Source organism: Lytechinus variegatus, chromosome 18 (genome assembly GCF_018143015.1).
Source record: "Lytechinus variegatus isolate NC3 chromosome 18, Lvar_3.0, whole genome shotgun sequence".
In the NCBI taxonomy this organism is placed as follows: Eukaryota; Metazoa; Echinodermata; class Echinoidea; order Temnopleuroida; family Toxopneustidae; genus Lytechinus; species Lytechinus variegatus.
The window spans coordinates 17,589,493-17,608,954 of NC_054757.1; the positions used below are offsets into that span (position 1 = coordinate 17,589,493).

A 19,462-nucleotide genomic window follows, 5' to 3' on the forward strand; every position below is an offset into this window, starting at 1 on the left:
GACGATTTTGTGGAACTTATGGGCAATAATTCTAATTCAAATCAAGAATAACGATAATAAGATTCTGAAAGCAGTAAAAACTGCTATGTATATGTAGATCCTTACTTAGAGTTTTGCATTTTTGGGCAACCATTTTTCACTTATTATTTTTCACAAACAAGCTTCAGATATTGAAGGACCAGGCTTTGGCTTTCCAGTTCCATGCTGACGAGCGCAAGCAACGACCCGCTGCTCCTGCTGCAGCTCCTCGTCGAGAAAGGCCACGGTCGTCGGTAAGATATTTTCCCTCCTGAGCATGTTGACTAGTCGTCTGCTATGTAGCTGGTGAAGTTCACCCTGACAATAAGACGGTTTAAAAGAAAACACTTTAATTTAGGACATATTAAATAGCATGGGGCATGAGTAAAAACTGACAAATTAAAGAAGTATTACAGTGAACAATTTTCTAAAATACAACTACTATTTTAGCAAATCAGTTAAGTAGATGTCCAATGCAAATGATTTTTGTGCTCAGCCCTCTTAAACGAGATCACTGATTCATCATTTCTGTTGACTGTCAAAATAACTACACAATTATGCTCAATCTAAGCATAATGTTTTGTTCTCTTACCTCAAGTGTAATTTTTTTTTTTGCATAAAGAAACTTTTCATGATTGTTGTAATTATTCAAATAGTATATCAGTGAAAATTTGACAATATGATAATTTTTTTTTTTTTGGGGGGGGGTATGCATGTATTATTGATTTTTGTTATTTTGTTTGCCCTTACATAATTCTTTTTTGTCACAGGTTATTGTGTGCAAATTTACTTTTTTATATGAATTTTATTTGGTTTGCTTTAATGGTTTCAGTTATCATTTCTTTTGACATGAACTATGATTAACTTTTATTATTTTTTTTCTCCATGGAGCCCCAGGATAGAGTATTTGAACTCTTAGAGAATCCCCGATCCCCAACCTACCATCGACAGGCCTATCAGAGGAAAGGGAAAGTGAGGATGAAATATTTTATTATTCTTATCAAATGTGCTGGTCTTACAAATTATTCTACTTGAATTGCGCCTATATTCTCTGTTGAATGAGAGCGCTTTACAAACCCTCAACAGAGCTGCCAAGTAGTACTGATTTTCCGTATTTAGCACTGAAAATAGAGAAGAATACTGATGGTTTCATGCAAAATACTGATTTCTTAAGTTTCAGTTTAATGTGTTGTCCTATGGTATTCCTGTCAAAATACTTATTTCCTCACCAAAATACTGATTTTCAGCCTTGAAAATACTGAAATGTTCTTGTTCAGGTTGACAGCTCTGCCTTAAACCCAAACAACAACAAATATCTTTTAGAATAGTGACCAGTTAAAAAAAAATCCTTTTTTTTTAAATCAACTTGTTGTCTTGTGTCTTGCTGCCTGGGAATATTGGGCTAGTGTTCAATCTCAAATGCTGAAGATAGCATGAGTATCAATTTTTTTTCACTTAACACAATTTGAATGCTCAATTTTGAATCATACACATAAAACCGACCTGACCATTCAATTATTCCACAAATGATATTAGTATACCATTATTGCTTGTCTAATTGGCATTTGAACATTTTAATGTATTTTCTTAACTTGCCCCCCCCCCCTCTTCTTTCCTTAAAAAACTGCATATGGCCATGGACATAACAGATATATCTTGTATTTTCCACATAATAGGTTAATTTAACCAAATATATCATCAATTTTCTGCATGCATGTTGTCACATCCCTAAAGTCTTCTTATTTTGCTGCATGAACAATTTACTTTGTATATGTATTACAATTATTTTTTAAACACATGATGTGTATTTACTTGATCAAGGCATGCAGTTTGTGAATGAAATAATAATAATAGTCAGCAATTGATATAGCATCATCTTTTTGAGATACTGTTTCTCAAAATACACTAGTAATGTTTTTTCTATTCTTTATTTCTATTCTTTTAAAGGAGCTGGTCCCTCACGGTGTCAACTATGCTTTGAATGACGAGTATTGTGATGCTCAGGAAGAGTTCCAGATCTGCTATCCTCCAGAACTCTCTGACGATCATAGCTCTCATGGGTAGGTCCCATCCATATATCGCTAAATCTTCAACTTGGGCCCGTCTTACACAGAGTCACGATTGATCCAATCAATCTCAACTCTATGGAAATCCTTCCATACCATTATTTTCTCTACAGGAAAATTGCATAATCTCCTTAGTAAACAAAGAGAATCACACTGAATCTTCAAGAGAATGAAGAATGTACATCATCATATCAGAAAATATTGTGAACAAATTTGTAATTTAGATGTTAACATTGCTGGCCATCCATAGATGTCATTGATCAGGTCAATCGTATTCCTTTATAAGATGGGCCCCTGGTCTACGCCCAGTTAGTCTTCTCTGTTTGGTCTCATCCAGGGGAAAAAATGCATGGCAGCCTGGGTCAATTTTTTCCTCATCATGCTCAAAAGGAGCCCTTGGAAAATTCTCATTCACTGCTGTGTTAAAGCTTATCCAATGATGGAGATTCATGCAGCATGTTGTGAAAATAGTCCCTGAAAATGATATCAAAAGTTATTTTCTGCCTGGTCTCATCTCAGATGGTCTAATCCTTGTTCATCATGTAACCATTTGGACTAATTGATCCTTATCCCATTAACATTTGGTCTAATTTCCAGTTAGGCCACACGCATTTTGCATGATATAATAATAATAATATAGGGTATTTATATTGCGCACATATCCACCTTGTTAGGTGCTCAAGGCGCTCCTATATTACCCGGCTAAGCTAGACGTTCATAGCGCACACAGCTTTTTGAGGAATTACTTCCTACCGGTACCCATTTACCTCACCTGGGTTGAGTGCAGCACACTGTGGATCAGTTTCTTGCTGAAGGAAATTACGCCATGGCTGGGATTCGAACCCACGACCCTCTGTTTCAAAGTCCGAAGACTAATCCACTGGGCCACAACGCTCCACATATCCCCTTGTTATAATACCGTGTTAGTTTATATGTCTTGATGAACTGTTTATGAGCCAAATTTCTGTTTGAAAAAGTGCAAAAGGGCAAATTAGACGAACTGGGCATTAGACTAAATGTCATTTAGACTTACTGGCCCGTATTCTGATGTCAGGTTTAACTTAGACCATGGTCTAACTCTGTGCTAAAATTATGGGAAGCCAGAAGTGTCAAAATTTGTATTAAGTTGTATGTTTCTTATATTGGCTGTGCTCTTTTCTGATTCATCTATTTATACTTCCTAGACAATTATGAATGATTTGAGAGCCAAATGAGCTGAAATATGATAGCTCTACTGTTAGTGATTTATGTAACAATTGGCCAGCTATACTTAACCACAACTTTAAACCTGAGTTTAAGTTGAACCCTACTTCAGAATACGGGCCACTGGGTTTGAGAGCAAGTACATTTTAGACCAAATTGAAAGTAGACCATTTGTTCATAGACCAGTGCTTGCCACACAGAAACGTTGTTAGCCTAACAGAGTGCTTACAGCAAGCCCAGTCACATCTTTTGGAATTGTGAAGTAAAAACATTTATTTCCATGTTAAGAATGCATTGTTTTAATAAGGCATCGCTGCGGCATTAAGGCCACCGCACACCTTACGACAGCTTGCAATCCGATTTTGGAACAAATCGCATTTTGCTCATTTTCTGAAAATGTGAATGGAACATATCATTTTATTTGAGGTTAGAATTAATTGAAAGAATAGTGATATAACTATTTTGAAAGATTGCAAGCCCTTATTTTGGAGTAAAGGCCAAATTAGTTTCAAATCGTTGCCAATCAGATGACTGCTATGACGTCATTACGACTAAATATCAAATTTGCTTTTATTCTGAGAAGGATGATAGCATAGTCACAGATTCGAACATAGGTATTCGTACGATGATTTCGAACATTACACTAAGATATTTCCAAGTCTCAATATTAGCATCAAATTGTACAAATTCTAAGTTTTATTCCAAAATTGAGTCACAGACCAATTATAAGGTGTGCGGTTGCCTTTACCTGTTGTAACAAGGCCTCTATTTATAGCGCTAACTACGTTACTGTGCAGTCAGTACAGGTGAACATGAACTGTGTGTTTTACACTAGTGACCTTAGTTCAGGGCACAACATTAGCAGTGGCCTGGGGCAACCAAAAATGAGAGTCTGGCTATATTCTGCAAAAGCCCACACTTGGTGGTCCGGTCAGGCTTCCAAAGTTTTGATAAATTGTAATGTTTTCTATTGTTTTGGGAACACCAAATTTGCTTGGCAGGCCACCAAGGGTGTGAAATTAATGATTTTGGTGGACTGATTGGGCCACTAATAGTTGAGATCCTTTCACCCAGTAATGTATTGAGTTAATATACTTTACTCATAAAATTATCTGAATAGTTAATTGTGTACCCTCTCCAAAGAAAATTAGATTAAAGGTAATTTAAAAAGAAACTGTGTATGCCTATTTTAATTCTTTCTTATTGCTGTACATTTCTTCTATTTCATCTATTTCCCCTTGTCTTTTCAATTTTCTCAAATATTCCAGGAGTGACCACGACCCATTCTTCTTCACCCAGAAGTAGTCCTGAGAGCAACTCTGCCGAATCTGAAAATTGTTTGTAATTTTGTACATTGAAGTTGATGGAGTGCAGCAGCGTTGGAGAACAATCATTTTTAATCAATAGGTAATCCGTGGCAGAAAACTTTAAATTAATCGGCTTTCATCCTTGAATTTCACAATGAAAACACTCTATACTTCACTGACACATGGTGAAGAAATAAGAATTGATGTTTGAAAAAACATCCTATATGCATGTACATAGCAGTCCATTTTAAATCAATCAGCTTTTTCTCAGATAGCACTTTTTGCAAACAGTTTATGATAAAAGCTTTGCACTCAATCAACTTCATTGTATAAAGCTAATTTGAAAAAGTGAAGAAAAAAAAGAAAAAAAAATGTATTGAGATAATTTCATTTTATATAATAAAACGTTCTTGATAATGTAAATGAAAGATTAGATGAAAATAAGAATGAGAAATAGAGCAAAGTGATTTAAACATTAAGTAAAATACCTTAAATGAAGAAAGTCAATTTATGTGCACTTGTGCATTTGTAGTATTAGTATCAAACATATCAAGATGAAATATATAACACTGGCTTAAAATAAGCTGAACATGTACACTTATTTAGAAAAAGAATGAAATAATTGAAAAGCATTCAGATAAATTTTACTGTTGTTTGAATCAAGTATAGTAGCATTAGCATTAAAATGCTGTTCTGTTGTGTCAGCAGTATAAAAAAGGATTAAGTAATGCTTTTTGCATTGATACAACCAAACTTAAGTACCTGTTTTGAATCAGATAACCAGGAAAATTAATAGTGCTTTTACTTTTTCTTTTCGATTAACTCATATAGAAATGATCTTAGCAGCAATTTTACAATGGCTGTATTACGGCACTAATCAAATTTTAAAGAAAAAAAATAATCTGCAAATATGGATTATTACTCATATCAGACATCTGTGCTGGTAATTTACAAACCGATTTCATGAATATTGTGAAGGGATATGTATATTATTTGTATTTTACTCGGCCTCTACGTGCGTACTAACTTTGCATGAAGGGAGAAAATGCAAAATATACCTTTATATCTTCCCTGGGACCCGTTTCATAAAGAGTTACCATGGTAACCTTGATTTTTAATGACTGCTGAGCCCTGTTGCCATGGTAGTTACCATAATGACAAAGTTATAACAGTTGTAACTCTTTATGAAACGGGCCCCTGGTCTCGCATCGGAGTATCTGGGGATGCGTAGAAAGAGATAAGCATCATATTATTCCGTGCAGCGAAAATGCACGTCATAATGATAATCTAGATGAGACGGTTCTGGATACTGCGTCATCGGGCCTGGGACGCAACTTTTCAATTACATCGCAATGGTCAAATTGGTAAAGCCCAGAGGCCCTGGCTCAACATGACAACATACTAGTATCTAAATTTTCATATTTTTGCTCTTGATCACTCATTTGGATTATGGTAAAAATTTTAACTGAATCTTGTTTTGGGGAGCATCAAAGATATTTACCTTAGAAGAACGATATTAGGTGGTTTCAAACCGCCTCGATCACAAGAATCCCCGTTAAATTACGAGAACTTTTTTAGGCTGAAAAATACCCATTAATTATTCCTGCATTCACACCGCCCTGAAACATACCCCTTCGGGATAAGTTCCTGAAGTTACGAGCATGCGCAGTGTGGTCTGATAAGCAGGCAAGGCGCGAGATTCAAAATCACTAGCCCAGCAGCCACCCACGGCGCCGCACCCAACGACACGCTGGGCTAAAAGATCCCGTAATTTGCTTTCACATTGCCAAAATACCTGCGACCTTGGAAAAATCTCGTAAAGTTCTCGTAATTTCGCCAAGTACCTACTATAGCGGGTATTTTCTTTCGGGGATATTACACGTAGTTTGCTTTCACATTACCAAAATACCTGGTATTTTCTGATTGGGGTAAATTTCCCGATCAGAGAATACCTGGAACTGACGAACTTCGAGGCGGTCTGAAACCACCTATTGTCCCCGTATAAAGACTCTTGTTGGTATGATTCTGTTTCATCAATATATATATGATGTTCCCCTCAAGTCCAGTCAATATTATGCAATGATTTCATGCAACTATATCTTTGTAATGTATGTATTCACATATACTTTATTATATCATTTTGTTTTTATTATATTTGAGATTATTAACTCCCACTATGAATATTTAACAAGATATATATATTTTTATATTGCAGATAATGATTATCACCCTTTCGAAAATACGAATGGATTATTTAATTCTTTGGTGTATGTTAATAATATTAAGTAGCTCACTTTGAAACATATATATCATTTACGTCATTGTGGTCGGTTTAGCATGTGTGCACCTAACAGGCTGCGGATAATAATAATTGTGAAGTGCTTTGAACAGTTGTAGATTGATATCGGCTGTATAAAAGCCAATTATTATTATTTACTTCCATTTCATAAATGTAAAATAAAGGGGTTTTTTTGCTTTTAAATTTCTATGAAATTTTTGAGATCGTGAAAATTTCTAATTGAATTTGATGCTACCTGCTACGTTTGTAAACTTTGTGCCAGAAAATGCAGATTGGGAGATGTATAAGTTGTAGATTTATATAAAAAGCAATGATGGATTTGTTTAAATGTTGCCTGTGTATGGCTTATGCATATAAATACATGATTTTAGATAGAGTACTTGGTAAGGAATCGGGGTCGGCATGGGTATTTGTGCATATTCAAACATGAAGAAAGGGGAGTAAGAAATTCAAGAAAAATGTTTATTCTTCGTAGTTTTGCAAAGCAAACTGCTACTTACTGTACTCACCATCAAACAAACATTACATGTTGATATAGCATTAGCAAATGTATGATGCTACCCTTTGGTCATAACAAGCAGGTGACAAAAATCTGATTTCCTATCAACTAGAATAAAGAAAAGATTGATAATAGATCAGGTTTGTGTTTCATAAAGCTGTTTGTAAGTTAAGATTGACTTTAAGAAAGACTGGTGATCCTTTCTTGTGGTAAATGGTATATTGAATTCAGTAGCGGACCGTGACCCGGAGGAGACAAAGCATGGGGGGGCACTGCATTGTCTGTGAACAATGCTGTGCCCCCCATGCTTTGTCTCCTCCGGGTCACAGTCCGCCACTGATTGAATTGGCGATGGCTTAGCGAGTAAGAAGGGTTCGCCAGTTGTTCATAAACCCGCTCTTAACTTATGCACAGCTTTATGAAACAGCCCCCTGGCCTTGAAATGTATAATTCAACACCATTATGATTGAAAGGTCAAAAAAAATCCCAGGAAAACCCACGGTTGAGTCCATGGTTCATGCAGATTTCATGTATAAATTACGCTTAATTTAGCGCGTATCGGGCGCGTGTATAAAACATGTCCAATGCTGATGCACGCTTTTGTCACAGTGTGCCAAATTGACGCCTGTTACCATGGTTAGATACGCTATTTTATTCATGAGTCCACTGTTTGAAGAGTGGACTCATGAATAAAATAGCATGGATAACCATGCTAAGAGGCGTCAATTTGGCGCACTGTGACAAAAGCGCGCATCAGCATTAGACATGTTTTATACACGCGCCCGATACGCGCTAAATTAAGCATAATGTATACATGAAATCTGCATAACCCATGGACTCAACCGTGGGTTTTCAAAACCACCTTTGTGAATTCGGGCCAAAGAGTTTCTGTATGAAATTTGGCCTGCATTTGTTAACTGATGCCTGGACAGGATGCTCCCCAGGGAGTGGAAATGGTACTTCTGAATCTTGGAATACACTCACTGAATAGCATAAGCAATAATTATGCAAGCCAGAAGTTCAGAATTGACAGAGGCAGATTTGGATATTGGTCAGTATTGATTGGCAATCTATTTTGTTATTCATGAATGTCTATTACATCGGCAGTGGCTGTAAAGAAATGTTTGAATTGGAGTCTTTATGTTCACCTCGGAAGAATATTATACCTCATCCCCCACAGTGACATCTTTGATCTGCCCTGCATGGCAATAATTCACTGACCCTAAAGTTTGGAGTTGGGTAAAGAGATGCCAATATGCGGACCCATAATGCATCTCTTTTTTAATTCTCCATGTCAGGCCTTTTTAAGGTTAGAAGTTTTTTTTTTTCTTGACCAAAAACCCAAACCTATACAATATTATTAGTGTCATGGTCAAGGCGCTGATTTAACATACTTTAAAAAGTCAGAAAAAAACATTTAACTGTTCAACTAAAGCCAAGTACTAATGTTTTTAAGTTAAAAGAACAGAGCAGACAGTTTTAGTTTTATGATTTGTGTTCGTTTTTCCTAGTTATTGATATTGTGTCTTCCAGCCCCAAATTAATGGTTACCTTATTAAGAAGCAAATTTCTACATTATGCTGCCCAGACTGCTCATTGTCATCCCCCCTTGTCCTTCCCTTCACCCTTTCCACATCCATAGGCGGCGGAAGTGAGATTTGAGGAGGGGGGGACGGTCCCCCCCCCCTAAATTTGTTGTTGATGACCTTTTTTTTTTTTTTTTTTTTTTCTTAATTTATTTTCCTACGTCCCCCCTAAAATGTTTGGGTTGAGAGCCTTTTTTTTTTTTTTTTTTTTTTTTTTTTGCTCGTCAAAATCCCCCTTCCCCTCCCTATCCAGCCCTCTCCCATCCCCTTCCCAACATCCCTTCTCTTTATACTTCACCCTTTTCTTCTGCTGTCCCTAAGATGTCACCCCCTTTTTTCATTGGATGAACAGACTCAAAGACGAAAGAGACAAAAGCTGTGTCTGAAATTCGATTTGACTCGTGTGATTGAGAAAGTGGAGTTGGAACACTTGTGACACTCTTTTTTTTTTTCATGTAGATATGTGAAAACATCTCTGATATGACATGTACATGTATGTTCTATGATTGTAATTTTTTTACTTTTTGTCACTAAATTGTAGCACATGTACATATTTGCCTTAAAGGTCAAGTCCACCTCAGAAAAATGTTGATTTGAATCAATAGAGAAAAATCAGACGAGCACATTGCTGAAAATTTCATCAAAATCGGATCTAAAATAAGAAAGTTATGACATTTAAAAGTTTCGCTTATTTTCAACAAAAAGGTTATATGAACGAGCCAGTTGCATCCAAATGAGAGAGTCGATGATGTCACTCACTCACTATTTCTTTTGTTTTTATTGTTTGAATTATACAATATTTCAATTTTTACGAATTTGACGATTATGACCTCCTTGCCCGAAGCACAAAATGTTAAAATAATGGAATTCCATGTGTTCAGGGAGGAATGAAACTTCATTTCACATGACAATGACAAGAAAATAAAAATATTTCATATTTCATACAATGAAATACAAAAGAAATAGTGAGTGATGTCATCAATTCCTCATTTGCATACCGACCGAGATGTGCATATAACTGTTTTGTGAAATGAAGCGAAAGTTTAAAATGCCATAACTTTCTTATTTTACATCCGATTTTGATGAAATTTTCAGTGTTATTCTTGTTGAATTTTTCTCTTATTCAAATCAAGCTTTCGTTGGGGTGGACTTGTCCTTTAATTGGTGCACTTTGGGTAAACATTGCCATTTTGTTTCCTTTTTGTGACTAAAATACATTTATTTATTTATCAATTTAATTATTCCATAAATCAACCATTCAGAGCCTCAGTTGTGATCAAACAGCAATGTGTTGGCTCCAAAATGGCAATGATGATTTAAATATGAATTCTTGGAATCAATGAACTGTTATATGCATGTTGATATAAAGGTGCTTTCTTACAAGAATTCATATATTTCAAGCCCGCCAATTTACCTGTGCCTTATTTCTATAATATATATATATTTTGTGAAATGCAAGAGTAGATCAGAAATGGATACTGTGCAATATTATGATTAACATAAAGGTCTATTTAGATAGACCACAGGGCCGATAGATCACAGTGTCTCTATGACATGATACGCCAGTAAATCAGACGGATATATGCAAATTACGCTACTAATCAAGCTGCTCAATGATTCATTCATTGTGATCAAGTTTTCAATTTTAATTTCCCCCATTTTATTATAGATATGAATTCCTGAAAAGTTTTTACAAAGTTTCCCTTCATATTTCACTGGTTTAATTTGTATATCGCTTCACGTTCCAGTGAATGCGTGTCTGTGCAGAAACCGCTATCGTCTATCGGCCCTGTGGTCTATCGGGATTGACAAGACAGAAAGTATGAACTATCAACTCATGTTCTTTGTTTTGTAGTCAATTGAATGTATTACTAGTAATTGCTTTACTCATAAAAATAGCTGCATGTCAAAATCTACAAGGCCTGTACCTCATTCATTGTATTTTCCTTCACATGGAGATAAAAAACTTGTAAAAATCTACATAATTATAAAGTGTACACTAATTCATGTTTTTGTTGGTTACGTTGAGAATATATTTATGAATATCGATCTATGAATTCTTGTAAATTTCTCATGGATGGGTTTATATTTATTTCCAATTTTTTTAGAATTTATTTGTTTTGTCACAGTGTTCCAGCTCCAAACTTTCCGCACATGTTTTGTCGAAAATGACGATTTGAAATGAATTCATGAAAGCCTGATTACAGCCCTGCCGGTTTGTGTCACCATCATTATGATCACGAGTGCTTCATTTGTTTTGTATTTTTTTATGGCAAAATATGTTATGATGTCAATGCCAGCAGTATTCTTGTGTCACATTTGAACAATTGCTATGGGTGTCATACAATAATGTTATGTAATATTGTGATATATGCTGATGTATTATAAGATATTGGGTAGACTTGATAGTTTAATATCCTGCTTTTGATTACAGTGATATGTATATAGTTTGAGGTTTTGACCAATGTTAGGAAAGTACCGGTTTGTTTTCTTTTTGCTTGTGGACTGCATTGTAAATATGATATCATATTGTAATGTATATGATGGATTTTTTTGTTGAAAATGTTTGTAAGCCTACTTGTACTTGGATATTCATGTTCTTGAAGGGCACATAATTTGTAAAAAAGGTGATTACTGAAACAAATGATATATATCAAGAAATCATAAATGATAATATTCGATTCAAATTCAATCCAAACAAATTTGATTATACTCTACCTGTCATGTCATAGATGCATTACTTTCCAAAGTATGTTGAGTAAAAAATTCTAAACCTAAACGGAAAAGCCACAAGGGGCTTACTTCTTAATGACAAATTTCAGATTTGCCTTGTCTTGACAACTTCATTTCATCAAATTCAGTCTGTCAAGATTTTTATGGGAAGTATAAGAGATTTTAATTGAGTGATTCCCCGACTTGCTGAATTGAATCTGTGTTATGTAATTACATCTTTAGTCTTGTGCCATCACATCGAGTTATCGTGTCGGGTCAGGCAATCGCCTATACCCAACCAAACTAGCAAAATTCTCGAATTATCAGGTAAACTGGACCCGAATGGTCGGCACAAGCCCAATTTGGGGCTTTATAAAGCCTAACTTTAATTTTGGTAAATCTCCCCAGTAAGCTTTGATATCATATTGATTTCAACAAATTTTGTAAAATCAAGTAGGCATAAAAGTAAAGAAAAAGATAATTGATTATTTTGAAGAAAAAGATGAAATATATAATAGAAAGTTTTGAATATATTTGATGAAATGAGACACAATAATACTGTTTGCAAGTAATAATAACAATGCAAGTTACTCTGTAGATCAGGGGATGTGGGAAAGGGGGGGGGTAGGATGGGTTTCAGCCCCCTACTTTAAAAAAAAAATTGTGTACAATCGTAGAAATGGCCATCTGATTGTGATGTTTGGCAAGGTCAGCTGCCCCCCCCCCCCTTTTCCACATCCCCTGATCTACAGAATAACTTGCATTGTTATTATTACTTGCAAACAGTATTATTGTGTCTCATTTCATCAAATATATTCAAAACTTTCTATTATTTTTTTCATCTTTTTCTTCAAAATAATTATCTTTTTCTTTACTTTTATGCCTACTTGATTTTACAAAATTTGTTGAAATCAATATGATATCAAAGCTTACCTGGTCTTTTGGGAGATTTACCAAAAGTAAAATTAGGCTCTATAAATCCCCCAGTTGGGCTTGAGACATCACCTCAGGTTATCATGTTCTTGAAGGGCACAGATTCTATAAAAAAAAGGGTGATTGGTGGAACAAATAATATATCAACAAACCATAAATGATAAAAATTCGATTCAAATTCAATCCAAACAAAATTTGATTATACTTGAAAGATTTTTTTTTAGTTTAATGAAATTATTACACGATCACCCTCATGGGTTTGTCAACTTTACCTGTCATGTTATAGATGCATTAATTCCAAAGTATGTTGAGTATAAAATTGTAAACCTAAAAGGAAAAGCCACATGGGGCTTATTTCTTAATGACAAAATTTCAGATTTGCTTTCTCTTGACAACTTCATTTCATCAAATTCAGTCCCTCCCCACACATACACTTTTAAACCCGTTTTGCGGCCACTGTAGGTTATGGCAAAAAAAAGTAATTTAATTGAAGTTTCATTTTGTAAATCCAAATGTAATTTTCAATGAGTGGTATCACAGTTTTGAAGGCGGGGAAGGGGGGGGGCTGAGCCAAAAGTAGGGGAGCTGACCATGTTCAAAATAACAATCACATGGTAATTTCTATTTTTTTTAAATTTGTTCCTGTTATTGAAAAAAAGTACACCCCCCCCCCCGATTCCACAGCCCTTGTCATTTCTATACTGCCCATTCATAAAGAATATCTTGTGTACATTGAAATCTGGAAAATTTATATCATATATATTTTTTAAACAAAATTCCCCTTTTAAGTTTATTTAAAGTCAAGTCTACCCCAGAAAAATGTTGATTTGAATCAATAGAGAAAATCAAACAAGCACATCAATGAAAATTTCATCAAAATCGGATGTTAAATGTGTATGTTATCACAGTTTAAAGTTTCACTTATTTTTCACATAAGAGTTATATGCAGTAGTATGCAAATGAGAGAGTCGATCTTTTTAATGAAATCAACATTTTGAGGGGTAGATTTGTCCTTTAATGATATTTTTAATGATTTGCTTTCATTATTGGAATCAACATTGTGTAATGTGTCAATTGTACATAATTTCAGTCATTAATTTTGTGGATAATTTTGTAAGTAACTAAGTATTACTATTGCCTTTATCTGCTCTTACAGCATTTAGCATAAAAATGTATAAAGACATGAATGGGGAAATTGTGGTTCAAATAGTTTGCATATAATATGTGTATGACACAATGTATTTTATGTGATAAATGTCACTTCATTTGCTAACATTTCATATTACTCTTTATAGTTTTTATCTACTCAGATAATCTTGCATGTTTAGTAGTTGTTGTTTTGGTGGAAGGACGTGCATCTATTCCTGTGAATTGTACCAACTTTTGTCTGTTTTGTGCTTACACTGTAAAAAAAATACCGCCCTATTTACTTAATTCAATCATTATGTTAAGAAACTGCCTTACCGGTAATTTGTTCAAGTATTTATGAGTTTGGCAGTTTTAAATAAAATTTGCTTATTTTCTTTGCATCCATTTTACTCAAGAAAATTAAGTAACAATAACTTAATTAAGTAACACTAAAATTATTTGAAAAAAAAATCAAATGGGGGAGTGGACTTTCGGGATTCCGCTCCCCCATTGTCCAACTTTTGGTGACATCATTTTCATCTTAGACATGTTGTATCCAAATATTAGACTTCGTGCATTGTCACTTACCTGTACATGTATAAGTCCTGACATTGATATTTATATGTGATCGTTTATTCTTACAAATAAAACAGTGAGAATAATATAAGCATCGAAAACCTAAAAAGAAATCTTAAATTTTCTGCTAAATGACTTTTAATGTTGCTCTTTCTTTGATTCAACAAAAGAATAAAATAGTTAGCACACCCTTATCCAAAACAATTTCAAACACAAATAGATATGACAATTATTAACCAAAAAAAAACCAACAACATTTACTTGCTCTAATGAATATTCATGCATTATTTAAATATGGCGTTAATTGAAAAATATAAGTACATTCAATTTGATTTTATAAGTAATGCTCATCTTTGCCTAATTGAGTTAGATTTACTCAAAGCAAGCTATCAATACGTGAATTTTCTTAAATGTATAATGTACCAAATAAATCAAGTAAATTAAAAGACAAGTTAAAACTACTTAAAAAACGAAAATAAATACAAATTGTAAACTCTACTTGAATACATTAAGTGTTAATTACTGATTCAGATTTTTTTTACAGTGTAGCTTTTGCAGTTATTAATTAGTTAAAAATTCATTCTTTATCATCTTAAAATCCACAATGATGTGGTGGATTGTGCTAATGGTTCATCTAAAAGTCTATTTCAATTCATATACCAGGTGTTATTGCATTGCCGCTTTGGGGACTTAAAATGATTTAATTTGTCATAAAAACAGAGCCCTCTGTAAAAAGGAAAAGACTTGGGCGGGGTAGACTCAAACATTTGACTTTTTGTATTGTACGTTGATATGTATGAGATAATGTCATTGTATTTCAAGCAAGGGGGCGTGGCATAGTTGTGGTTTGGTCATAGTGGGCAGGCTTAAACGATACACCACTGCACTGAAGCTAATTGAAATGTATACTGGAATGTAAAATACCGACACGGTCGCCAGCAGAGCATGCATTATTTATGAATCAATCCAAGGATTTGTCTAGCCGGCCCACGATTAATTTTGGTGTCAGGCATTTGCTGCCAAGCAAGTTGTGTATTAAAAAAAAGTTATGTCAAAGTTATATGAAATATCTAATCAAAATAATTGTAATAAAATGTGTAGTTGTAGTTTTTACTTGATCGCTCATCCTTAGATTTTGAAAGAGAGGGGAAATTAATAAACTGGAAATCTTCGGAACATCCAGCTGCATCGTAAGTGATAGTTTACCCATCACCAACACCAACGGTGATTATTTGCCGGGATTATTTGCTTATATTTAATGTTTTAAGACGGTGTTAATGGTTCTTCGTTTTTGTGATTTATGTGTGTTGTAGACAATTAAACTATTTTCATTCTTGAAAAATAAAGATTTGTCTAGTTTCACGTATCTTGAGATTATTTGTCATATTTTATGAAAAGAGCGTACCGGGTCTGATTGTCTTTTTATCTGCATATCCTTCAGATAGATCACACACGTTCGATTCAGTATACACCTCTTGGTGTAGGGGTTTTTGTCATTTTACTCAATTTTTTATGGGGGTCGCCTTGCCCGTTAACGGTACTTTACTAATTATATATGTACAAATTTGGATCTGAATTTTCACCTTAAAGATTATCGCATTATTTAACCTCCATCATACCCAAATGCTGGATAAACGGAGGTTTATTGGAAGAGCAAAACAAGATTGAGTAAAGAGATAAGGCCTACTTTGTTATTTTTGATATTTTACAACCCACTTTCAGATCGAATTATAGTTTGGCCTACGCATTGCACTCCAGAATAGTTTTGTTATTTGGCTTTTATTTGGAAATCTATACAGCGATCGAGAAATGACGAGAATAAACGCTTGAAAATTCTATTTTCTGATGAATCAGTATCGAGCCGCTTTTGGACACACGTGTGGGATGCGGAAACGTAGATGCTTCATCTCTGGTACGTTTATCGTCTCATGATCTAAGAACTAATATGCGTGTGGGGAGGAAAGGGCACACAAACAAATTTGATTATTCTGGGCATTATACCACGCAACACGTGTCCGCCGGTGTGCTCAGAGGACATCAGATTATTTTCAAGACATTTTGAAAAATGCAATTAAGTCGAGTCAATAACACTGATATTGTTCAACCAATATACATTTCCTTTTTATAAAAAAATAAATCTAAACGTACAGACCCGTATGGTTTGAGTTGTGGTTTAATTATGGATAGCCAATGGGGGACAAATCTTTATGAGTACACATTCAATTTATAAATTAACTTGACACTCAAATAATTCATAACTGCTGGGAATAATAACTGAATTATATTTCTTCATCATTAAAGCAAATTGAAACAAAACGGTAAACAGCATTTTTTAGTTTTTGGCTCCCCATAATTTTAGCACAGAGTGGTCTAAGTTAAACCCGACTTCAGAATACGGGCCATAAAGTATACCTCCACCCCCCCCCCCCCCCGAAAAAACGGAAGCAAATATATTCTCAGAAATTCGTTAAACCGACCCCAAAGATATGCTTCATATATTAATTCCTACCAACTGTAATTAGTTAAAACAATCCCAATTAATGATGATAATAATAGTAATAACAACAGCAACAACAATAATAATGATAATAATGATAATTATGATGATGGTGATAAGAATGATGATGACGATGCTAAAAGTTATAATGACTTGGTTTAGGCTTGCTTGGTTTAGACTCTTTCTAGTGGCTAAACCAGACTTTGTTAAGATTTTTTTTTACAAGCAAAAAAAAAAAGGTGCACTTGCCATGCTTGTGTAAATGTCTTTCATACATGAAATACATTTTCCACTATTTTATTTTGGCTCTCAAGGCCAAGGAGGGCGAGCTAAAAAATGTGACCCAACGTGCATGATCCGCCAAATAAAAAATGATTAAAAACAGTTCATCTTATCATACCACACGAAATGGGTTAATCCTAACTGGAAATCAGACTTTTTTTTTCTTTCTCAAGTTTAAACGGTTTTTTTAACAAGTAGTTTTTTCTTTTGCATGTGACATTCAGTGGCGTACCGTGGGTCATGGCATTGGGGGGCACCAGCAAAAAAAATTAGTCACTTAGTGAGCGCGCGAAGCGCGCCCAGTTGCCAGGTTTACTGACCTAATAAAGACATTTTAAGGACAATTCCGTTAAATGGATATTATCTCATTGGTCAAATAATGCGAGCGCGAGCTTAAATTTTTTGATATTCAGACCTAAAAAGGAAAATTATAATCAATTTTTTGTAATCATGATACGTACCTGTCTCGCTAGATAATTCGAGCGCGAAGCGCGAGCTGAAAATTTTGTAAATATTGACCCCTAAACAGGAAGATTGTAAGGACTACAATTTAAGAATCCATTAAGAGTATACACATCTCACCTCATAGTCATCTATTGCGAGTGCCAATAAGCGCTTGCTGATTTTGTTAGAATTACATCTTAACATGCACATAAAGTACCTGTAATCATGATTAACATACCCATCTCACTAATCAAATTTTGCAAGAGCGAAGCGCAAGCTGAAAATTTAGGAAATTCAGACCTGAAGAGGGGCATTTTAAGGCTTGTTTGTAGGAAATCGCGAAGACCATACGAAGTTCACTAACCAAATGATGCGAGCGCGAAGTGCGAGCTGAAAATTTTTGATATTCAGATCAGAAAAAGGGACATTTTACGGACTGATTCTAGGAATTCATGGAGAGCAGACAATATTTCAACAATCCACTACTGGGAACGTATAAGCACGGACAGGAAATGTTTTATATTAAGACCTTTAAATGGGGCAATCACTTTAGTCGTGAAAAAGAAGCATACTATTATACAACAATAATAACTCAAAGTGCGAGGAAATTTGGCAGTTTGGTGTTGACTTGAAAACGGGAGGTTTTAGTATAAACAGGATTATATATCTCGGTAAACAGACAATGCGAGCACCAGGAACAATGAAGACATTGGCCCTGGGCAAATTATGTTTCATAAAGTTATGAAAAAAATGTTTCTTATGTAATATAACATAATATAATTATGATATAATATGCCATTATAATGAACAATAATGTCTTCTTTCCCACTAAGTTTCTCTTCCTTTCTGCCTCTTTTTCTCCTTTTCCCCGTTTTTTTTGTCAGCCAATGGGGGGGGGGGCACGTGCCCCCCATGCCCCCGTAGTTACGCCACTGGTGACATTTGAGCATGTTGCACCGTACACTGAAAGGTATGTTTTTGTAAAAGATCCTGATTGCCACTTCTTAAAGGGGTATAGGGTTAAAATAATTATGTATAAGCGAATAGAATAAAATACACCCAGTAAAATGTTGTAAATTATGTTGCCAAGTCTGAATCGATCGAGTAATTCTTTGTTAAAGGACAAGTACATCTCAACAAAAAAGTTCATTTGTATCGGAGAAAATTCCAACAAGCATAACAGTTAACACTGAAAATTTCATTAAAATTTGATGTAATAAGAAAGTTATGATATTTTGAAATTTCGCTTAGTTCCTCAAAATAGTTATATGCTCATCCTGGTCGGTATGCAAATGATGAGACTGGTGACGTCATCCACTCACTATTTCTTTTGATTTTATTATGTGAAATATAAAATCCTATAATTTTTCTTCTAAATATCGGAAACAGCGATTTATTCCTCCCTGAACACGTGGAATTAGTATGGTTCAGTCAAGTTGGCTCTTGTTAAAGAAATCTGTAAAAATGAAACAATATAGGCCATAATTCAAATAATTAAAAAAATAAACTTTTGATAATCCCCAGGCATTAGCTGGTGTTTTTTCCTCTTTTTTTATTTGAAATTGTGTATTGGTGATGATTTATTCAAATCAACAGTTTGGGGGTACACTTGACCTTGAACCATTCCAAAATGTATTTTTTTCCGAAAATTGCAGATCATTATAAAATATTAAAAAAATGTTTATCAACCAAAAAATTTGAGGGTGGATGCAGGAAACAAATTTGACAAGAAAAAAAGGTAATCAACAAAAAATTTAGGGGGGGTCGTCCCCACCTCAAATTTAGGGGGGTACGTCCCCCCACCCCCCCCCCCCCCTTTCCCCCGCTTCCGCCGCCTAATTAGTATACATCTCTATGATTTAAACCGAGTTCAGAACGTATAGACCTGAAACGAAGTATAACCAATTAACCA

At 34.7% G+C, this 19,462-nt stretch overlaps 1 protein-coding gene across 2 annotated transcripts in view; it reads left to right on the forward strand.

Annotated features, from left to right (window-relative positions):
- Window positions 1-5,403, forward strand: part of LOC121431681 (TNFAIP3-interacting protein 1-like) — a 32,063-nt gene extending 26,660 nt beyond the window's left edge. Inside the window, exons 13-16 of one of the 2 annotated variants that reach the window (XM_041629332.1) lie at window positions 162-272; window positions 910-990; window positions 1,966-2,078; window positions 4,556-5,403. In XM_041629332.1, coding sequence (XP_041485266.1) covers window positions 162-272; window positions 910-990; window positions 1,966-2,078; window positions 4,556-4,592 — 342 coding nt within the window. In that variant the 3' untranslated portion in view covers window positions 4,593-5,403. The remainder of the gene's footprint in view (window positions 1-161; window positions 273-909; window positions 991-1,965; window positions 2,079-4,555) is intronic. The other variant, XM_041629333.1, reaches the window with a different exon arrangement.
- Window positions 5,404-19,462: the final 14,059 nt, after the last annotated feature.